Source organism: Scleropages formosus, chromosome 5, assembly GCF_900964775.1.
Source record: "Scleropages formosus chromosome 5, fSclFor1.1, whole genome shotgun sequence".
NCBI lineage: Eukaryota > Metazoa > Chordata > Actinopteri > Osteoglossiformes > Osteoglossidae > Scleropages > Scleropages formosus.
Genome location: NC_041810.1, coordinates 22998288 through 23021821, shown reverse-complemented (window position 1 = coordinate 23021821; position 23534 = coordinate 22998288). Strand labels below are relative to the sequence as shown.

The following is a 23534-nucleotide window of genomic DNA, read 5'->3' as shown; positions in this document are numbered from 1 at the left end:
CTCTACTGTCAGCAGCAGCTCCGAGAGTTATTTCCCCAGCTCATCCCAGCTCAGCTCAGCCCAGCTCAACCAAGCTCATTTCAGCCCCAGCTCAGGCCAGTCCATCTCATCCCAGCACAGCTCAGCCCAGCTCATCCAGTCCAGCTCAGTCCAGCCCAGTCCAGCTCAGGCCCACTTTCACTACTTTCCCTTCAGGGAATCTAACCCCAGAGCTGCTGGTGAGCAAAGGCTGCTGCTTGTCTGACACATCAATAACTCGCAGCATCTCTGCGGGGTATCAAGAGCACCAGGTGCAGGATCTCCCTCAGTCCACCAGTTGCACATTTCTGCATTTGACCAATATTTCACATGTGAAAACAACAACAGCGGTGAGCACTTGACACTCAGGTTAAACATCTGATTGCATAGAGTGAACAAACTAGACTTTTAGAGCTTTTTTCTTCCAGTGGAAATATTCACTGTGGAATATGTGAAATATTCCTGCCTTTGAGCTGAGCACACAGCCATTATTCTCAGCTCAGTTCAAAAGAAGTTGTGGCACGTGATCTGCAGATGATCTGATTCAAATCTCCATCTGGGGATTGGAGTGTTTCGCAGACGTTCCTAAATCGCTGCCAAGGAGCTCATCGTATCTCCACATGAGCCCAGGAGGTGCTGATGTTTTAAATTAAGGAATGTGACTCTTGTTTTGCTCCCAACACCTTTGCTTTGTGATTTAAGAAAAAATAAAGTCGTTGTCAAAAAAAACATGCTGCCTGATCGATGAAGAGCCTCACTGAGGTTTTCCCCACGATTCCGACACTAAACACCGACTGAAGTTTGATGTACAACTACATCCCTGTGCAACGAAGCTCAAGAACCAGAACGTTCGGCATCTTCGGCACCTTTACCCAAACGTCTCAACGTCTGCTTCCTTCTTGCGAATTTAATATACTAAATAATTTTGTTCCTAAAAGATGCACCATTCCTTTACTCATATTGAGTGAAATAAAAGATACTGTAAGAAACGGTTGTCATGTTGTGGGTCCCGATACAAATCCCACTGTGCGCTTAGTTTCCTCCAGTGTGAAAAACACTGATTTTCCCATTTGGGACAGAATAAAATGTCCAGGTGCTGGATTGCATTTCCATGTATTCATTTAGCAGACTCTTTTCTCCAAAGCACCGTACATCTCATAGAAAATACAATGTGTCCATTACATTAGGAGGAACGCACTTAGATGCGGATGCGTGATTCTTAAGTGCAGTTTGGTACTTTCCACCATATGAACCAATGTACATCACACAAGTAGCTACGTAAAACTTTATTTGAATATCCACAATTCCTAATCACATTCCTTACACACACACACACACACACACACACACACACACACACACACACACACACACACACACACTTTTTAAAACATTTACATCATGTGACACGAGCAGCTGCGTGAAGGTTTATCTGTTGTTCAGCAGTTACGATCGCAAAGATTCTCGCCGTCATCGGCCTTGGCAGGAGACACAGACCCCATGGGAGGAAGCGGACCTGTTCATCCACCCAATCATCTTATATCGTTGATATAATGGACACTTACCATGTTTTTAATGACTTAACTGTTAAAAAATGACACTGATCCTTTGTAGTCAATCATTGCTTTCACCTTCGATCCTTCATAGCACCTGCTACTTCACGGGGTTCGCAGGACACTGTCCTTCCTGTCCAATGTTGGCACAAGTGGGCATAACCGGGGGGGTCATAACCCCTAAAGACTGCAAAATATAACCAAGCAGAATGACATTTTATACTGCTGCGGGTGACAAGTAAAATGAGTGGCACAAAACCATTTTTTCCCTCACTTTCTCTCCAGAGTGTGTCCCCCACCCAGCACTGTGACATGTGAACCGACGAGGTCTGAAAGGACCGAAAGGTTTTTCAGAAGGATGTCAGCAGGAGTCCAAGAGAGACCTCGAAAATTAAACTGCTGCGAGGAGCGCTGGCCCATCTCTGCAAATTGATGGCAGCCTTTTAAAATTGTCTATGAACCACCCTGGCTGTTAACGCTCTTCCAAACTTGCTGAAAGCTTTAGCTTTCTCTACAGCGTATTACTCGAGAGAGAGTGGCGAGGAAGTAAGCAAACACCAGAAGTTTGCCACTCGGTCTCTACAGCTGAGAGCAAAATGGCCTTTTTAACGCAGTTGCAATTTAACACACCCTCTTACAGCCATGTGGTGTGTGCAATTTCAGAACTGCTGAATGAAAGGAAGACTTGTGAGAGATGCATACACACACATTGTCTGAAACCGCTTATCCCGAGCGGGGTCGCGGCAAACCGGAGCGTAACCCGGCAACACAGGGCGCAAGGACACTCCCGGGAGGGGACGCCAGTCCATCGCAAGGCACCCCAAACGGGACTCGAACCCCAGACCCACTGGAGAGCAGGCCCTGGCCAAACCCGCTGCACCGCTGCACTCCCCTTGTGAGTGATGCTTTGATGCGAATGAGAACAGTGAAAACTCTTAGCGTCTGCTAAATGAATAAATGCAAAAGTGTGTGCGCGCGACACCTCAAGACCACGTAGGAGCAGTAGAAGTTCAGCTCCTGTTGTACTGCCTCAGAGTGAATATGACTCCTCGCTTCTCCACCTCAATTACGAGCACAGTACCCACTCTTAAAGCACACAAACACACAGGTTCGTCCCGTGACGCTGCTGCACTGATCACTTTCGCAGCGAACCCATCTTCTGAAATGGAACTTTTAACTTGTACATTTTAATTTTTGGACTTCCGCGTGTCCGCTGCCCAAATTCAAAGGGTGCCATACGGCAGGGGCATCCTGTGTTGTGGCGAAGTCTGGCCTCAGGGACGCCGCTCTTCCAAAAGTGCATGCAAAGCCTGATGCAAAGTAAGACGGAATACGGTAAACATAAGCGGGTTGAGGGCTGTTGTCCGGCCCTGTCCTCGAGGTCCCCTGGGAGGCATCCACGCGTGACGGACCTTGGAGGTTCCTGTCAGCACACCACGTCTCTCAGCATGTTCTTCATCGCACGTTTTTGGTTCAGCACCAGTATGGAGATTAACATCACTGTTTGCAGGCAGACGATTCTTGACAGAAATTACGATCCCTGGGGACACGTGCTGGCAGTGGCAACATTGGGGTTGGTGTCATCCAGTGCGGTAACTCACCGTGTCACCTCTTCCCGTACCGTACCATACAGAATCCGACCTTAGTAATGTTTTTTTGTGCTAATGTTGCTCGTAAATCCTGTACATCACCGAACGTAACAGCAATAGTAGTGACATACGTTTATAAAAATACAGCCGCGACAATCCAGAAGTATGATTTCAAACGTCACTTTTCTATGTAACTTCCGAAACAGAAAAATTCAAAATCAATTACTGTATTGACTCGAATATAACTCGCAGTTTTCCCCCCAAAAAAATTCAAGCTAAAAAAATCGTGCTGCGAGATACGTGCGGGAATTTTCGGAAACTGGAGTTTTTCGATTAAAAAAAAAAAAATCGAAAAGACGTTTATAATTAAATCCTCAGTATTCCACATTTAGGTCCAGGGAATGCTTTTCTTGACTTATTGGTGTTTTTGTAACGCAAGTTTCTGTTTAGGCCAACATGGCACATTAAACTCAGTCGATGCAATAAACTCAGGCCTTGCGCTGGATTGATTTCGGAGAAAAACGCGGCAATTACTTTGATCTTAAAAGCAGCACCGTAACTTGAACGTTCCTCCGTCCTTCGAGCAAAAATTACGGGTAACTTACAAGACCCGAGATACGTCACACGCAATGCTTCACGAACAACTTACAAAAAGTGATCTGAAAAGGAGGCGAAACGGACAACGATAGTAGGCCGCTACGCATACGATTGGTGCGCTATTTAAAAAAAAAAAAAAAAGATCCCACGACTCAACAACAAAGGCAAAGTGACCACTGTTGATCCTCTTTAACCGAATTCCAAAATATCTGAAACTGCCGTAACATTGATTATCCGTTTCTTAACGTTTTAAACTTTTTTTCCACGTGCGAGATATAATGCGCAACTTTTCAATTTCTTTATTCATAAAGCAAAAATTATGGCTGCGAGATATACGCAAGGGCGAGTTACATTCGAATAAATACGGTAATATTCGATTAGCCTACACTTTTCCAATCACGTTTCTGGTTCAGCACCAGAGATCAATCAATGTCACTGTTTGCAGGCAGAAGATTCTTGACAGAAATTAGATCCCAGGACACCTGGTTAAATAAACCTCATAACGTTGAATTAATTTAGTGGGCAATTTAAGAACATTTATATCGTATGCGTCATATATTTATTTTGATTATTCAGCAACAAAATCACATTTGTAAACCTGAAACATGATATAATTATATAGGGCTAATAAATAAAACAAAGGATAATGATTGATCGATACAGCAGCTTACTCTCATGCTTGAAGTGTTCCCATCATTTTGTGTGTGTGTGTGTGTGTGTGTGTTCCATTTGCAGGACTAGAGAAAAATGGAGCCTTTGTTGGAGATGTGTCGTTCCCGGGGAAATTCAAGGTCCTCTTTGTTAGCGTTTCCTCCACTGAGAGTCCCAGTAAAACCTGCGGACACAGATGAGGTTCATTCAGATCACACTGCACCGTCTTCACGGATACACCGCGCACAGAGTAACGACACACAGGTTACGGGTACAGAAGAAGCTCGGCTGGGACGTCACCAATCCGACGCGCAGAGGCTGCAAATTTATTTACACCACGAAGAGCAGCACCTGAGAAGCTTTGTGTCGGTTATTTTGTGCTGCTCAACGTTCTTTTCAGTTTCAACATTTTGCACATTGTTTCGTGGTCAGCTCAGTTAGTCACTCTATGGGTTAACAAGAGACTATTTATTGTAAGGTCTTTTGGAAAACTGAAACCGAGCAGAGCTGCCCGTCTTACGTTTACATTTATTCACTTAGCAGATGCTTTTCTCCAAAGCGACTTACAATGGATACTATGTAGCGTTATGAGCCCACACAACTTATTCACCAAGGTCACTTACACTGCTAGATACACTACTTAGACTGGGTCACTCATCCATACATCAGTGGAACACACTCTCTCTGTCACTCACACCCTATGGGTGAACCTGGACAGCATGTCTTTGGACTGTGGGAGGAAACCAGAGCACCCAGAGGAAACCCACGCAGACACGGGGAGAACATGCAAACTTCCCACAGAATGAGCGTGGATCGAACCCACATTCTCTCACACCACCCAGGCGCTGAGACAGAAGCGCTACTCGCTGCGCCACCGTGCCATCTTGTCTGTCTCTCTGTAACATTTACATCAAATTGTCAGGATCAGGTAGTGCAGTGGTTAGAGCTACTGCCTTCAGCTCCAGAAGTTGCAGGTTCGAATCCCACCTCCAGCTGTGGTACACGGGGGTACCGACCCTGAATTACTGGAGTAAAATGACCCAGCTGTATAAATGAGGAAATAATTTTAAGTAGATAAACACTGCAAGTCGCTTTGGAGAAAAGTGTCGGTTCAGTAATAACTAAACGTAAATTTACACCACATTTCTTTTTCTGAGGCTGTACTACTAGTGTGTTGCGAGCAACAGAGACCGCGCAACTTTGGAAGCGCGACTCTAAGTTGAACATCCTCTCCGCCCCCCCCAGTCACGGTCCGAGGCTCGCAAAGCCCACGGCGCGTGGCCGCCTTACTTACCGTGCCGCTCACGCCGCCTTCTGCGGCACCACGAGGAGCTGCTGCTGCTTCTGCCGCGTGGACTTGACGGCCAGGATCGCTTGCTTGTTCTTGTACTGCACCATCCGCACCGTGATCTCCGCGTTCCAGCCCTCGTCCTGCGCACACCGGAAGTCGATCTCCTTGCCCTCCGTGGTGACCACGGTGAAGTACACGTACTTGTCCTTCCTCTCCACGCAGTCCACCGTCTTGATGCTGGAGAAGGGCAGCTCTTTGATCTTGCCGGGCTCGGGGACGCGCTGGCGGGAGCGCGCAGGAGGAGCGGGACCGTGCGTCGGCTGCGGGTAGCGGTGCTGCTGGCACTTCTTGGGGTGATGGAGCTGGAGCCCGTCCTCCGTGAGCACGCAGCGCTTCTTCTTCCACAGCTGGAACAAGCCGTCGCTGCGCTTCTCCACGAGTCCCTCTTTGAGCACCGCGCCGCCGCCGCCGCCGCCGCCCTCCAGCATCCCGACCGAGGAGCGAGAGCAGCGAGAGCTCGACCCCGACCCCTCCACCGAAACACGGACGAGGCGAAAGCCGCCGTGCTCTGCTCACGAGCCGAGGCGCCCCGGCGCGATCGAGCTTTGCACGAGGGGGCGGGAGTCCGCGCGTGCCGCTCGCCGCGCGGTTCGCGGAAGGACTGACTGGTGGTGGCTGGCTGGCTGGCTGGCTGACTGGGGTTTCCCCGCCCCGGCCGGCGCCGTCAGACGCGCGGAGGTAGTGTGTGTCCACGGGGGTCCACCTCCGCCGCGAGCCCCGCGACGACATCAAAGCCCAGCCCCCCTGGCCTGCGCGCGCTTCGCCGTCACTGCCAGGCGGCACGAGTTGACACGGTGGATGTGGCGGTGCGGTGCGCGCGCGCCCCATGATGCCATGGTAATTGGTGTGCGTTTACGCGCACTCGCCTTTCCATTTGGCTTCTTTTTCCCCCTCGCCGGCGTGGCATTTCGCGGTGTTTTCTCGGAGAAACACAAGCCAAGGGGCACGCGTGTTCGTTCATGGGTCTCGTGCAGACAACAGTTTTAATGAGTAAGGTGAAGGTCACAGCTCACGGGAGCTTGTGGATCAATGTTCGACCATCCGTCCATCGATCTATACCGCATCCTCCATGTCACACATCCTCGGAAGCAGAGCAGGAGAAACCTTCTGGTGCCGTGGAACTTCTCGAAGTTCTTCCATTAGGAGCAGGTGGCAGTTTAATGATCTAATGAAAAAACAACCAAGCAAAAAGAGCTTCCAGAAACAAGATCACGAGTACAAGAACATGAAGTGTTTTTCAGTCCGCAGAAACTCAGGTTCTGCTGCACCCGCAGATCTTCCAGTGAGGTGTGTGAACACTTGCTCAGCACAGTTATGCATCAGTCACAGGCCATTTCTTTAGTACTAGGACACTGAGCTGTGAAGAAACTTCACTCTACCTGAGGTAGTGGCTGGGTTTTCCAACCTTCTGAACTTGACTTCTGCTCCTAGTTGTTCGTAAGATGAAGTACAGGTGTACAAGTTGAAGAAGACCTACACTAACTTTGCCCGCACTTGAAAATGACATTCAATCATTCACTGCACAGACACTCAAGGAACACAATAAGTTGAGAGGTGCATGTTCAATCGGTTTATTCAGGAATATAGATACATGTTCAGTCGAGTACATCTCTAGGTTGTAGCATAGCATTTTGCTTTGACAACAGCTGTTCAGAAGGATCCGCACAAGATCCAGTTTAAGCCCAGCTGACAGGATTCATTTCCCACAGCACCTGTAGATGTTCTAGAAGTCCTCCTGGACCATGGCAGTAGAACATGATGACCAGACTCTTGATTCAGAAAAAGGATGGAGCCAAGTACTGGTCTTGCACTGTACATGAAGTGCCACCATTTCTAACAGAAGCAACAGCTCCACCTCACACTTCAGAAAGGTCTGGAATGACAACAGCATGACACTGGGCAAAAGATTCCTTTTAATCCCCCTTCAGATACCCCTGATACAAAGTCCCCTTAAAAGAACTCTTGGCCAAATCTTGCCCCCCCCCACTCTCATATTCACAACAAGAATTATGAATCCCAATGCTACCAAGCTTAAATGTCAGGAGAAAGAAGGGTAGTGGGAAGAAAAACTTTGGCTGTAAGGGCTCATGTTTTAACCATTTAAACAAAAAAAAAAAAAAAAAAAAAAAATTCATAAAATGCACTGTAAATCTGCCCCCACAACATGGATGGGGAGTCATCCAGAAAGAAAAACTGGACTACCAAGGTTTTAAGCACTCGACTGATTTGTTTGCAGCAGCAAGTGCCTGCTGTGGCTAACCCCCAAACTACAAGGAGCATACCATGGTACAATTCCACCGTCAACTAGTGCTACATAGTCTTCATGACACAAACACTGAACCCACAAAGGGCCCAGAGGACACTACTGACTCATGGCAAGTCAGACAAGGTGCTACATGAACAGTTGTGCTATGCAAAGGTAAGATCAACGCTTGAGACTGAGGACCAGGTACAAAGTTGAACTTTGAAAATATTTGGAATGCAAGAACTTGAGTTTGGCCACAAAACCTACACAGCTTCCCACTTTCACTGCAAGATCAGTTCAAAGACAAACACTGACCTTCCAACTTCAGCACAAGATCTCAGGTCGCTTGCAGGACAAAACCAAACATACAAAATTATCCAGAACCAACCCCCCTCCCCCCGTGTACCGCAGTACACATAAACTACAGGAAACACTGCTTTGATACCTGAATGGCACACGGATACAGTGGTAAAGGTCACGTTACATGTCGACATTAAGCATGTTAAGCAAGATGTGTCAGTGTGTGTAAGCTGGTCCTTTCCAGTAGAGCAGCGGGAGAAAGGCCCCCGCTACAGGGATGAGGGATGCCAGGGCTCCGAGAGAACGTCGAAGCCTATGATATATTGCTTTGGTTGGTCATTCGGGGAAAGAAACAGGCCGGAACACATCTGTCCCCCCCACTTCCCCATTCATTGCCAGAATTTGTTTTTTCCCCCCACAGCTGCTGTCTAAGTGATGCAACAAGACTCCACAGAAACCCAAGATATTTAGCAGTGGACACATTCATGCTTTTTCCTTTAGAGGGATTTACTGTGTTCTATTTGTACAGAGTCTAGTAAAATACTATGCTGAATGAGCCACGTCTTGGAACTGGCTCCAGCAGTTATGAGTTTTGTAACAAAATGTTTAAACCCTTTGTAAATTCCTACCAAGAATACAAAAACATTATAAGGCGGTATAAGTAACTATGTTTTCTTCCAGAAGCTGTTACAGTGCAGAAAATCAATCCTCAAGGCCACGGGTGCAGGCTTCATTGCTGTTTACACTCAGCTGGTGGGTTCGCATCCTTCTGTGGGAGAAAGAGGGGAGGGGTATAAGCACAAGGTTACCATGGTTTTTGTCCAGTGCCATGTGACCATTTCTATCAGCCTGAAACACTTGTTTTGGCTCCAAAACACAGGGTGTCAATAATAAAAACCACCCGATGCAGCACATTTTGGAAAGAAACCCATGAGGGCACTTTGGTATGAACGGTGTTTTTTGGGGGGGGGGACGTGTCCTTTGGGAGAATCCCAGAAGGCACCAGAACAGAAAACCTAAAATTTCCTGCAACCCCTACATCCTAGCAGATTGTGGCGAAGGACTTGAACCACCACTTGGTCACAAGTCCAAGTGTCCAATCTAAATAGCTGCTGACTTCAGCTAAAATGTTATGCATCCAAAGTGACTGTCTCAGACAAATGGACAATTGCCAACACGAGTATTCTGAATTTTCCAGAACACTAAACCACACCCAATGTTCTCAGTCATTCCAAAGTCACTTCGGAAGGCCGACTGCATGAATAAAACACGGACGACACCACAGTATCACAAGAAGTGAAGACCAGCACAGATTTGTGTTAATGATGCTTAAATCAGAAGGCAGTTACCAGAGGTTGCATGCGTGTGCACAGACACACAACTTTGAAAGCAGCTGGGAGAAAACCAAATGTCTCCATGTCAATGTTTGAAATCATACACACCTACATGTTATGTGTCTTGGGTATTAAATGTCATCCTCAGTGAACATGAGGGGAGATTCATTCAATTCCACAAGGATTTTGTAGCTTGAGGACTATATTCATATGCACAGTCCACAGGATGTGAAAAGCAGACATGCCTGCAGTCATCCCAACCCCACAGGAAGGAGGTCCTGTGTTCAAGACACAGCCTGAGATGTTGTTACTGGTAGCTCAAAAGGTTTCTCATTTTACAAGAAAAGGCTTGCACACAAAATCTGGGTGAAATTGTGTCACAAAAAGCATAGAACTCAACAGCGGTCCAACGTGAAGGTGAGCAAACGATGACCGCAAGGGACTCTGGGCAAGACCAACTGCTCATAGACAGAGCTCTGCCAGTGGTTCGCCACAGCACAAGTCGGTCGCTACAATTCCTGACTTAGACAGCAAATGGGGGGCCTGGGTGCGTGCACGCACGCAGGGACAATTTAAATTGCGTACGTTCAAATATGGAGGGGTTCAACTCAAATGGACCGAGGACTTGCTGCCCCATTACTGACAGAGGTCACTTGCCTTGGGATCATAGTCTGGATCATTCTCTTCATCTGCTTCTTCCTCACCCTCCTAGATCAAAGCAGAAAGGTGGGGCGGGGGGGTGTCAATTTCATGAGCTCAATTACCAACATCTCAGAGAAGGCAGTTTTCCCTCAGGATGACTGAAGTGAGTATCATTACCTCGTCGTCTGCTTCCTCCCCCTCCTCATCATACTGAAAGAAGAGGAAAAAAATTAAGCCTTAGAGCTGCTGCTGCCGCCACACAGCACCCATAACACACACCCTCTATTGAACCCATGTTCCTTTGCCCACTTGACTATGACTCACATCATCGTCATCATCCTCGATGGCCTCGCCTGTGAAGTAGAGCACCGCTCTCGGAATGATGCGCTCGCGCAGGAAGTGTCCGATTTCAAAGTCGGCTGCAAGGATCGCTTCCGAGTCCTCGTCCTACAAGCGAACCGGCACCGGGGTGTCAAACACTGTGCTACATGGAGCAGGAGCCGTTGCTGCTTCCGCTTGAAGGTTTAATTTTTGAAATGGAACTAAATTTAATACATATTTAAAAAATAAAAATATCTTACCAACTCTCCATTTTCTGGGACTGTCAATAAAAACAGAGACAGATTTACATTCATTTCAGTCTGCAAAGCCAGTCAATTCAATCCAATAAAACTCAGCAGGTCATACCTTCTGGTGGAGAAAAGAAGTTGAAGAACGAGTCATTGGGCACCGTTTTGGTGATCGTTCGCACTGTACCGCGACCCTTATGCTTCTGCTTCTTCTTTATGGTCTTTAGTGTGACGTTCTTGCCCTTTGTCCAGTCGATCTGGCAGCTGGTTTCAGAATAAAGCGCTGAACACACACACACTCACCACCAGGGAAACAAACCCAACGCATCAATCAGGCAGAGGAAGACATTTCAAACGTGTGGTCCTTTCTTACCCAGTGCAACCCATGATTTCTGGACCGTCAAAGGAGAACGGATCTGCCTCGTCTGGCTCCGAACGCATCTTGTACGTTTTGGTCAGCACTTGGTTTGCAAAGAAGTCGTTGGGTTCAAAGTAAAATTCCAATGTAAAACTCTGCGAGGGAACACAATGTTAAAACAAAGTTTAACGCTTTTCCTAGAGCGTGAAGCAGTGCAACTTGAGCCAAACTAGTACCAAGGAGGACGAAGCAGGAGAGCTTTGAGATTCACCATTGGTTGCCCTGGGTCCGAGAATTTCACTTTGATATCCTGCAAGTGCTTGAGAATGGGCTCGTCGTGTTCCTGGGAAACGGGGGGAAACCCACAGCTTTCACAAGAGCATATTAAGTCTGTTGAATTTCAATATTTCACACCAAATGCAAAAACATCCTAGCCTAAAGAGTTCAGACATACCAGCAGGTGGCAGCAGTAACAAACCTTTAGGGTACACACACAAGTCCCCAAACAAGTGAACATGTGACCTGACCTACATTTTGCAACAACATTTGGTTTGTGTTCTTCCGTTCAACACGACATACCTGCAGCATTTCACTGAGCAGGTCAACATTCTTGAAGACTGTCAGCCAGAACTCTGGGATACCCTTGGGGTCCTCCTTTTCCTCATCTTTCTTCTCCTCTTCCACTTTAGCTTTTTCCTTCATCTCCTCCTAGAATGGCAGCAGGAACATTTCATCATATCATGAACATTTACTTGTTTGACTTTTCTCCAAAGTAATTTACAATGATTGACCTATTTATACAGCTGGAGATGGGATTTGAACCTACAACATTTGGGTCCAAGGGCAGCAGCTCTAATCGCTACACTAGCTGTCCATATAAGTACATTAATTCAATCATTCTGAAATGGTTAAAGGCAAAAGCCTGTTATTCTGCATGCTCATTAAACTTGAGCAATCCAGGTGTGTATACAGACACGTCAACACGCCTTTAGCAGTTTCAACATGTCTGACACGCACAAAGGATGTATTGGAGAAACATTGTCTGCAACCCATCTGTCCTTAATTCCCTATGCCGCTATTAACTAGTTTCACCCGGCTGTGGCTGGTAGCTTGAACACGGGTGGGGAAACTGCCCACAGCAGCCTGCTGAAGACAGAGCGACCCACTGGCTTACTGACCGTTAGCTTTTCCTCCTCATCGGCCTTCCATTCGCACTCCTCGTCCGTGGGCTCGTATGCTGCTTTGATGATGTCGCTGCGCTGTGGAGGGAGAGAGGAAGAGCAGAGCCACGCTTGGAACCTGTGATCACACTGAGCCACATAGCTCTTGCTACATGGTGCCCCGAACTTACACCCCTCCCCTTTCCTAGAATCCCCAATGATGCTTTTGTTTGTTGTTCACACCAACCCACAGTTTGGCCTCCATGACAAGACATACCATGGTGAACAGAGCCAGCAGTGTGCAACAACTGCTAGTTAAAACAGGGGAACGGCGTGAGGTGCGATGTGGTCGACACTCAGAACTATCAAACACACCCATAACGTCGATACAAATCCTCATTTTACCGTTTCAAGCTTTGTCGTCATTGTACAGCACAGGACAGCTGTCACACAACCACTCACTGCATTAGAGTGGTACGCTGGCAGCCTGAAACATCGCTGCAATTCTTAAGTCACCAAATGCAAGCAGCTCAGACAAGACACTCCCTCACCTTGTCAAAAAGCGGCTGATAGAGGGCAGCGTACTTCCTTTCCAGCTCATGGACTTCTTCGTAAAACTTGGCTTCAATCTGGGCACATTTCACTTGGAGGTTCTTGAGGGCATTCACACGTCGCTTTACCACTTTGGGTAAACTGGGAGAAGGGCGAGAAGAGCTCCGATTACAGGTGCGGGACAGGTGAAGACTGAATACTAGGCCATCTCAGCCCATTTCTTGGTTAAAGCCGAGATGGTCCACGTGGAGCCCTGCGCTTAATTTCTGCATCACAAGTATTCAAAGGAAGAGAGAATTCCTCCCAACACCAGACTGCTGACAAGAGCCCACTTACAAACAGATGTTCCGAGACAAGCATGAGGTCAAATCGAAAAGTGCTCGCAATAGTTAACTTCTTTATAAATATCGCTGTGGACACTTCTTGACTGGGCCTTGTATTATGGATGTGTTGCTCTGCCTGCAGTGTCCATTTCAGACCTTGAACGGGCGACTGCAAAGGGACACCTGGCTGCAGGTTCGAGCCCGGCACAGACTCTCGGATCGGCTTTCGCAATACAAATTGTAATGACAGCATTATCAGGAGCAACTCAAAAGCTAACCTGAACCGCATACATGTCAGAAGCTGCAGCTACACACAGCAGGCGTAGCGGAACCCTGGGTCTCACCTCTCCATGTAGCCCGACGGCGAACCAACAAGACCATCCAGCCGCTCCTGCAGCGCTGCCAGGACCTGGGGGTTCTGCATCATTTGCACCGTGAGCTGGCGAGCTGAGAGCAGAGAGGTCTGTGGGTCAGGCAACTGAACCAATCACAGAAAGTATTTAAAAGTCAGATGTTCAGCCTGGAACTACAACTGTGATGCATGGAGACACAGCACTGAAAGAAAGGAGGCACGGAAGAGGGCTGTACGCTGATCTGATGAACATCCACCCACAATGCCAGCATAGCACAAGGCTATTCTTCCACACCAGGGTGGTCTGGCTGCCCCAGATGCTCACCAGGTGACCACTCCAAGTACTGTACCAGGTGCTTCTTATAGCAGGCCCTCATGTCACTTTGAAAGTATGTGAAAGTAATTGTGTTGCAGGGCAAAGTGCCTTCACTCCACGAGACATGAAAGGCCCCCCCCACCCCGACAACATGTCAGCAAGAGAACGAGACAAGCATCTGAGACACCAGTAAACCCTGAGCTCACATTTCTGCAAGCTCATAAAAATAGAATGCAAAAGAATATTTAATTCCAAAAGAGCTGCCAAAAGCTAGTATCTTTTGCAGAAGACATCATGGACTGAGGGACACACTAAAATCATTTCAAACATCAATTTGAGAAGATCAGGAAACATCACCAATGCCCCACACATTAAAAACCAATAGGCTTATTTCCTTTTCCTCTGAATGCAAGGGGCTGCAATGAGTCCATCAACTCTCTATTTAGAAGATTGTGCACACTTCTGCTCACCCTGACTGACAGCCAGTTCTTCTAGCAGAAAGCGACATCTGGTTCTGTTTGTTTCCCTTGCAACGTGTTGGAAACCAGGAAGCCATTCCTAAGCAAAGGGTTTTTACTGTATTTTAATACAGCTGTTCCAACATTGTTAGAACCCTAAGCATATTGCATTTGGGTTTTTAATATAATGTAACATCTATATTAATGTAAGGGGACATGCAGGGGCATGGTGGCACCGCAGGTAGCACTGGTGCCTCAGGGTGTAAACTGTACATTCTGGCTCAGGGTATGCAGAGTTTGTACGGTGTCCCTTTTTTCTTAATGTAAAGGGCAACAGCAAACCGCTTCCATACCCTTATCTTACCACAAAAAGCAGGTGAGTGGCTGCGATGACTCCAATTCGACTCAACGGCACTGCCCCAACCCTCAGGTACAAACCACGGTGCCACACAAATGGAGGACAAGGAGATCCTACCTTTGCTGTTTGCATCTTCTCCCGTCTCCTCCTCTTCCACCTCCTCCACATCTTCCATGTCTGCTGGGTCCATCTCGGCCTGGTCTTTACTGCAGGTGAGAAAGAGGGTCACAGTTTGTGTGGTGCCTTCCACATGCACACAGTTGTTAACCAAGTGCAGGTTAACATCCACTGCCCTTGTCACATTGTTCAGAAGAGACCCTGTGCCCGTTGCAAACATGGTAAAAATGGCAGCAGTGAAGGGTCAAGACAACAGGTTCTCGCTTCGCTCCTATAAAACTGGATTTACACAATGGCACGCGTTACAGTCATCGCCACTAGACTTTCACTACATGGTGGATTCTGGGGAAAACTGACATCCATCTGGGGAACACAGCCTGTGTGAACTTCAGCTGCAAACAAGTTCCCTGCAGATGCCTACAGTATGAAGCACCAACCACGAAATGCAAGACACACTGCAGGCCATTAAGCTGCTCGCCAGAGCAGATGGATAGAGGGACGGATGGATTCGGGGGGAGCTGGCAGGCACCGGTGTGCCCCTCTGCCAACGGGAGCCCTCTGTCTGCAGAAGACATCAGGTTGGAGACTTGCCCAGGCCTGTTAATCAAACACAGAGCAGTACCACTGCGCAGGACAGTCACTCATCCCAAGGCAGAGAGGAAGCCAGACAGACAGTCTGGGCAAAGACTTGGCCACAGGAGGCAGTGCTGCAACGTTCCTCTGGCTAATGGAGCCTTTCAACACAGTCCTGTAAGGAGCAGTTTGGCTCTGGTCAGCCATTAATCACCATCTCTCCCTCTTTCTCACACACACACACACACACACACACACACACACACACACACACACACACACACAGAATGGGGCTCAGGCATTCCGAGGAAGCGGCAAACATCTGAGACACCTTCAGCAGACAACCGTTCAATACTCGTCGACACAGAACCGGACGCAGAGAACATCAAGAACACATGCCGAGACCTCGGCCCAACAAAATGCGCCACAGAAGCACATCATCTCAGACCACGCACTGGTTTCCATAACATATGTAACCTCAGATGATGCAAATGGCAGGTGGTACCAAGGATGAGGATGTGGTCAAGACCAAAACACCCCAATTAAAGTAATATCCAGCAGGAGGCTGATTACAGGAGGCTGACCTGCACTCCAGCACAGCATGTTGCAACAGGGTGCAAGATGGGCACAGAGCATTAAACTACAGCAGCTCAGCACCCATTTTGGCCAGAATTTTGGGGGAGGATCACCAGTAAACGTCCAAGACCAGTGAGAACGCGGCACCACTGCAGCACGCTAGAGTGCGTACCGCATCCATCTGGTTTGCGCACGAATTTTGTTACAATGGAGAGGTACGTGACCTGGATGGGGGCCACATGTGAAGAATTTACTGCACGGTTACAAAGGTACTTACTTGTCGTTGTCTGCCATTGCGGTATAGTCTCAAATTCCTAGAGGAATAGAAAAAGCAAGAAAGATTTCAGAACAGCCAGACAATTATGATCGTGACTTTCTGGCCCTTAAAAGCCATTCTAAAGGTCAGCTGGACTTTCTAAATACCAGCCCAGAAGTGGACAAAAACTCTTGAAACACTAGCTCTGAAAATCCTTCAATGCGCCATGCGGTGCTTGAGTAGGGTCTTGCCACCATTTAAACCTTACACAGTATGGCCTCATCAGCACAAGGTAAACCCAGTTTTCATACTACAGATAGCCAGATGGTTGTAGTGGCAAACAGAGCTAAAGCTACCAGGGACCCAACGAAGAGCATCATGTCACAGATACAATAGCTATACTATCACTCTTAACTATTTTAAACTTGTGCAAAAGACAATATTTTCATGGTCTTCAGAAATTTGACTATATAGTGTCGTGTGAAAAATAATTTCAGCAAAGCCCCTGAAGAGGGGAAAAAGCACACACTACAAACAGCCAATAAGGGAAGATATGCATTCTCAGTCTGCAGGGACTTTTTTTAAATAACCATTATTTCTGTTGCGTTTCAGACATTTCCATACATCACTGAAGCTACACGGGAATATAAAGTTTAAGGGGAAGTTTTAGTTTTTCAATGATTTAAAGGATCAAAAAGCAAGAATATACAAAGTCAGCCATCAGTTGGAAGTAGAATGAAGGATCTATAGGGGTATCAGAAGGGAGCCCTGAGGAACACCATTTTGCACCAGGGTGTTTCCAACAGGTGTGAGGATTCTGAGCATTCACCAAACTTCTCGCCGAGTGCAGACGGAGAGAGTCAATAAGCCTGCGTCGAAAAAAATGGTTATTCATCATCATCCTGTTCTTCATTATGAACGATTCTTGTTCAAATGTAAAACTCTGAACCTGAGTTCAGTTCAGTCATCATTCAGATCCTTTGCAATTCCCAGCTGCAAGGGAGGATTGTTACAGGAAACTTACAAATCAGAACATTTACACTGGCTATGCCAGAATGCATGAAGAAAAAAAGCTTAATTCTGAATCCACAAAAACTACATATTTGGCAAGTTGACAAAAAACGCAGAAGGAAGCTGCATTCGAAGCAAGATTCCTGACTAACGGCTGTGTCACTATATACATACGGTACTCTGCAAGATGTAAAAGTGCACATTTTTTCATCCCCTGATGCCAAACAATTCTAGTTTTAAAAAAAAAACAAGTGCGCGGGGGTTGAGAAGTGTCATTACAAACCGCTCAAACTCCACCACAGCAACTGGTGTCCAAGAGCGGGACCTGCTGAAAGGCGAGTGGATGGCACACGGTTGGCACAAAACTGAGCCGACAAGCACCTCCATACAAAAGCCTCTTTAGAAGAGAAAAATCATGTACTTGAGACCCAACTGGGGTTGCCAGTAATGTCCTTGGGTAGAGAGCCAGGACACCACAGAGGTACCTCGTTTATTCCCCGAAAACACGGTAGCCACCAGGAGCAGTTCACAACTGTGGGAAGAAACGGGTGTTTCGCGTGAAGTGCCCCACGGGCTACACCTGTGGCTGGAAGTCAGCAGGTCCGAGTGAAACTTCACGTGTGGAGGGGGGAGGCCACGTGCTGAGGGGCCAGCGCCGCGCGGCTCCGCGTGCAACACGTGTCGTGTGTGTCAGTCCCCTATTATATCTCTTCCCCCCCCCCCTCCATCTTTCAAACGCGCTCAGAAATACACCAAGTTGTTTTTTTTTTTTTTTTTTTTAAAAAACGCTCCAGCTTTGTTCAAAAGGTTTAATTTGAAGGGGCCAGCCGCCAGATACCTACAGATGGAAGACGTACGTATCAATCATTTTTGCTAACAGTTACACGATGATAATGATTATCAATCGTAGAGTCGGCACAGGGCTGCACACAATTACTGTTCGTATATATGTCAGTAAACAGCAGCGCAGCGGCGGCGCCTCCTCCACAACAAGTGACACAATGAATTCCTTGTTCAGAAACACACCGACCGAGGCCTAGGCCTCGCCACGACGAGCACAAACACTTTCTTCCCGGTTCCACACGAGCACGAAATGCCGCGTACGTGAAACGAACGTCGTGACGAGCGAATAATTAAAGCGGGCGGGCGGTCGACACCTCCGCCGGCTACATCGCCTAACGGGGTCGCCTCCCGCGCCCAGGAGAAATTAGGCCATTTCAACAAGCGAGGTCCGAGAAAACCACGCGCGTACGATACGGCGCTCAAAATGAGAGTCGCGTCGCGACCGACCCCTCTCCCTCTCCGGCGTCTCCCGCCTCACACTTAGTCACAGTGAGTGGCGAACACGCACGGCTGCCCGCGCCGCGAAAGCAAGAAGTTATTATATGCGACACGCAGGGTTCAGCCCATCATGGTGGAGGTTCAATGGCCGCCGTCGCTCTCAGACTTCCCGCCGCAGTAAGAGGCTCCGGCACGAGCGCACTCTCTCTCTCTCTCGCTGCCGCCGGGCTTCCGCTACGCTAGCGCTACCCTTCCTCGCGCCGGCGGCGTGCGACCCGCGCACAAGGAACCGAGTCGATCTGAGCTTCTTAACTTAATCGCTAACATTACGGAGCCGCGTGGCTCGGCACTAACCTCCTCTTTCTTCTTCCGCCGGTGGCGTTTCGAGCTGTGGCGGCCGCGGCGCTGCGAAGCGGGTCCCCAGGAAAATGACTCCGCGCTGACGGCGGTAAAAAGGAGCGAGATCCCGCCGCTCGCGCTCATATACATCCAGCGTGAGCACGTAAACCGGCAGTCACCAGGGCAACGTTTCGGCGTGTGGGCGGGGCTCCGCGGCTCTGCTAAGCGCTGGCTGTGTAATAAGTGTCACACGCACAGGCTCGCTTATTATTTGTGGCGCTTGTATCGATCTCTTCCATTTGTGTAATGCGAATCTAAAACTTGCATGACGCTAAGAGATGCCGAGAAGGGCAAAATGCTACTTAGTTTCCAGCATCGTGTCAACGCGGAGCGTGGCTTCAATCACTGCGAAGTGTGTACAGAGACGAGCCAAGGGGGTGACAGCTGGTACCCCGGTGAAGAGAAGGCGTTGACAGTCTGAGCTGCCTGCAGAGGGATGTGTCAGTTTGGTAAGGGAAGGACGCTGTGACTTTGGCAGGACGCAAGAAAAATTAAAAAAAGAAAACCTGAGTTCTCCCCAGTGGCCAATAGTGGAATACGGTGAGCTCGAGTAACGGCAGTCCTAGCGTGGTGATTTCCAGAGATGAGGTAAAGCCAAAGTTGGCAGACCCTGCAGGCATCCAGGACCGCAGGCCAGTCCCACACTAAGCGGATATTCTTCAATATATCAGCTGTTTTTCCTAAGGAAACATCACTTCTGAATTATGTACCTGCTCTGCTACATTTACTGTGCGCTGAGAGGTCTGAATTGCAGTGATTCTCACTAACAAGTCCACTGAGGCGTGAGGTAACACCGGTTTTACTGGGCAACAAAGCCAGCTGCACCTGTACACATTTATGTAGTACATATTTTGCTCTTGATGTCCATAAGCAAAAGACTGTTAGTCATATTACATCTAACAGCAGGAATATTAATAATCTGCCCCGTGTCCAGGTTTACCAGTATTTCGGTGTGTAGTGGTGTTACCGTCCTCCAGGCTCTCGTGAAAATTCAATTTATTTTTATAGAGCGCTCTTCTCACGCAGTGACACAGAGCGATTTAACCAGGCATACAGCAAGAAAAATTGATACAAACAAAGAAGACAGTCAACTAATGGCTACCATAATGAAGAACTTATTATAGAGCTATAAGTATACCTACTGGCTGCCAGGGAAAGGAACAAAAACTCCCAACTGAAGGTTGAGGGAGAAAAAAAACCTCTGGGGGTCCACGGGCCAGTGGTAGCCCACCCCTCCTGGGCATTCTAGAAAATAATTTGTAAGCCAGTGTTTAACAAGTAATTATAATGTTGGTGAATGGCATCTTGGATCCCCGACTCTGCATGGAACGTCTCGATCGTCACGGCAGATGGACGTCATCCTCTGTCAGCACGGGATTCGTCTGTCACCACTGGCCGGCCTCCTCAGGTCTTATGTAGCGAAGTAGTGCTCAGCGAGAAGATAGGACAGAGTTAGTAATTTGTTACTTAAGTAAATTTAATATGCATTTTTATAAAGGTGATAAAAAACAACCAAGGCAGGTGGAATTACATTACGAGGTGGAATGCCTGAGTGAACATGTAAGTCTTTAGTCGGGATTTGAAAACAGAAACAGACGGGGCATTTCTGACAGTAACTGGTAGACTATTCCACAGTTTAGGTGCTCTATAACTAAAGGCGCGACCTCCTGCTGAGGTCTTATTGATCACGGGTACTTTAAGGTAACCTGCATCTAATGAACGGAGATATCGTCCTGGGATATAAAAATGAATGATCTCACAAAGGTAAGCCGGAGCAATGCCATGTACTGCCTTATACTGTAGGTCAAAAGTAGGATTTTATAATCAACTCGAAATGCGACCGGGAGCCAATGTAACGATTTAAGTATCGGTGTTATATGGTCGTACTTTCTAGTTCTAGTAACAATTCTCAGAGCAGCATTTTGTACCAACCGCAGCCTGGATACAGTCTGGTACGGACAACCCGACAATAAAGCATTACAGGCTTCTTAACTGAAGGAAGCGCGACTTTGTATCGCATGTAAATGCTTTGACTAATGACAGCTTTCCATCCAGCAGGACACCCAAATCCTTGACAACCCATACACTTGAAGGTACAAAATGTGTCTTCCACATGAGGGACTTTAAGAACTTTCACCGAATACTATCGTCCTTCTCACTTTTCACCTCCCGCTTCACACTTTCTTTGTATTTCATTTACATGTATTGTATTTACTGAACCTGTGTATGTGGATGAAGCCTTTTTATGTGCAAGTTGTAAAATCATGCTTGTAATTATGAGAACATTTTACTCTTTTGGGTTTTATTGTGAATAGATCAGCAGTAAGGCTGGAGAGGGAGGGGACACACCCAGGATGGGACACACCCAGGACAGGACACCAGTCCATTGCAAGGCACCCCAAGCGGGACTTGAACCCCAGGACCCTGGCCAACCCACTGTGCCACCGCACCCCCCTCTGTGGTACAGAACACAAATAAAAATGAATTTTGGGAAAGTACAACAAAAATGTTGTTTTATATGCAATGGACCTGGCATAAACTGCACTTCTATAAAAGGCTACAATTCACCCAACTGGATTATTTTGCCACAGTAAATACTGTATGTGTTCTTATATAAAATGCATGCTGTCATCGGATATTTTACTGTTTATGTAGTAAAACCACCATTGCCCATTTCAGCAGTCATTGATTATTTACAGTGGTATTTAGCAAATGGGCACCATGGTTCCTTGGGCGGGGGGGGGGCATTTTTCAGCTCCACTGTCTCTTGTTGTCCACCTGTAAGGTGTCCGACCACACGAAACGTGATCAAAAACCTCTATTTAGTCCGTCATTGCCTTTCATAAAGCGGTTCGCTGTAGAGATTGTTAGTCTGCCAAGTCTTGAGAGTAGAGCGTGTCTGGAGGAAGGCAGGTGTTCTCAGTCATTGCTCTACTTTGGTGGCTCTTGCTGCTTCCTGTTCCCTTGATGCGTCTGTTTCTTTGTGTCAAGAGAAACATGTTGCAGCTCCATTTGAATTTTGGTTTCTTTATTGCACAAGTAGTTATTAAACATTTACTTATTTAGCAGACGCTTTTCTCCAAAGCAACTTCCAATGAACTCTATGTAGTGTTACCAGTCCACACACATTATTCACCAAGGTGACTTACACGGGGTCACTTATCCATACATCAGTGGAACACACACACACTCCGTTACTCACGCACTATGGGGAACCTGAACAGCATGTCTTTGGACTGTGGGAGGAAACAAGAGCACCCAGAGGAAACCCATGCAGACATGGAGAGAAAATGCAAACTCCACACAGACTGAGCAAGGATTGAACCCATGTTCTCTCACCCAACCCAGGTGCTGTGAGACAGCAGCGCTACTTGCTGTGCCACCATGCCACCCAACAAGATAATTATATTGAAATGTGTTCCAAAAAGAGGAAGACTCAACAGCCCAATTACAGATGTGGATTTGCAGTGTATCCACCTACTGCTATCCACATAAGAGAAGAGGCACTCAATTTACAGTTGTAAAGAGAAGTAGCTCTGATTCCTTGCATATGACAGTTGTTAAAGAGCACAGCAATTTTCATGGGCCTTATGGCAGTGCAGTGCCTCACGCAGCAAAAAGCTTAGGCCAGATGGTACCCTCCTGTAGATGACAAAAAAAAATGATTTACTTTTCAAATATGCTGACTTGTTGGTATGAAATTCCAGGCATGCAGACCACCTGACACAGCTGCTCGTTGCATAAACACCAGTTTACACTAGCGTATTTAACCCTCTCCAGGCAGATGTTGCAAATTAGCATCAGCTGGTAAAATCAGATTTTTCCTATTGCTAGTATTAATTTGGCCCTGAGAGAGTTAACAGACTAAGGGGCTTTGTGTCACTGACAAAGAGACTGTACTGAAATTACCATGCTAACACCGAGTTACAGCGTCAACAGTGATCAACTTTGACGTCACGGGACAGTTACATTGACTTTTCTCCAAAGCAATGTACATTTCACAGAAAATACAATGTGTTCATTACATTAGCATCAATTAGATGCATGATTCCAAAGTAGTTTGTTTCCACCTACTACTGTACCATACTTGTGCAACATTACACCCCTGTGCAGTATGTTCTTTATATCTTTCATGCAACATGTTTCTTTATGTCACACACACCATCTGAAACCACTTGTCCCAAGTGGGGTCACGGGGAGCCATAGCCTAACCCAGCAACACAGGGTGCAAGGCTGGAGGGGGAGGGGACACAACCAGGACAGGATGCCAGTCCATCACAAGGCACCCCAAGCAGGACTTGAACCCCCCACCCATCAGAGAGCAGGACCTAGTCCAACCCACTACGCCACCGCAACCCCTATCTATTTCTTTCTCTCTTTTGTTCAATATCATATCCATGTGCAATCAACATCATACTACATATGTGCAATATGTAGTAACCTCTGTACTACTACTGTCATTTCAAGTATTTTCACCTACTTTGTGCAAAATCATACCCATGCGCAATATGTTCTCTAAATAACTGACAATCACTGCACTATAATGTCACTTTACGTTGCAGGTCAACGCATACTTTTTTTCTGTGCTTGGTCAT

At 47.2% G+C, this 23534-nt stretch overlaps 2 protein-coding genes across 4 annotated transcripts; both read right to left on the bottom strand.

Annotated features, from left to right (window-relative positions):
• Positions 1-3427: 3427 nt before the first annotated feature.
• LOC108942192 (pleckstrin homology-like domain family A member 1) lies at positions 3428-6348 on the bottom strand. The gene is made up of 2 exons (XM_029252061.1): positions 5703-6348; positions 3428-4592 (listed from the first exon to the last, which is right to left on the bottom strand). The coding sequence occupies exon 1, from the start codon at positions 6185-6187 to the stop codon at positions 5711-5713; it is 477 nt and encodes a 158-aa protein (XP_029107894.1). The 5' UTR covers positions 6188-6348; the 3' UTR covers positions 3428-4592; positions 5703-5710.
• Positions 6349-7306: 958 nt separating this feature from the next.
• Positions 7307-19050, bottom strand: LOC108942364 (nucleosome assembly protein 1-like 1). 3 transcript variants are annotated; one of them, XM_018765680.2, is made up of 15 exons: positions 18895-19050; positions 16270-16306; positions 14844-14932; positions 13587-13689; positions 12919-13060; positions 12386-12466; positions 11787-11915; positions 11479-11550; positions 11223-11362; positions 10968-11113; positions 10862-10881; positions 10605-10727; positions 10458-10490; positions 10296-10346; positions 7307-9073 (listed from the first exon to the last, which is right to left on the bottom strand). In XM_018765680.2, exons 2-15 carry the CDS (start codon positions 16284-16286, stop codon positions 9035-9037), a joined length of 1185 nt encoding a protein of 394 aa, XP_018621196.1. In that variant the 5' UTR covers positions 16287-16306; positions 18895-19050; the 3' UTR covers positions 7307-9034. The 3 variants fall into 3 exon arrangements, with proteins under 3 accessions (XP_018621196.1, XP_018621197.1, XP_018621198.1); XM_018765681.2 differs by lacking the exon at positions 18895-19050 and adding an exon at positions 18581-18884; XM_018765682.2 differs by lacking the exon at positions 18895-19050 and adding an exon at positions 17078-17346.
• Positions 19051-23534: the final 4484 nt, after the last annotated feature.

Excerpts from the sequence above, each read along its gene's own strand:
- LOC108942364 (XM_018765680.2), bottom strand. Across the intron at positions 10,347-10,457 it reads GGGAGGAAGCAGACGACGAG|GAGGGTGAGGAAGAAGCAGA; the intron begins GTAATGATACTC and ends GCTTTGATCTAG. Across the intron at positions 9,074-10,295 it reads ATCCAGACTATGATCCCAAG|AAGGATGCGAACCCACCAGC; the intron begins GCAAGTGACCTC and ends TTTCTCCCACAG.
- LOC108942192 (XM_029252061.1), bottom strand. The coding sequence starts at position 6,187 with ATGCTGGAGGGCGGCGGCGGCGGCGGCGGCGCGGTGCTCAAAGAGGGA.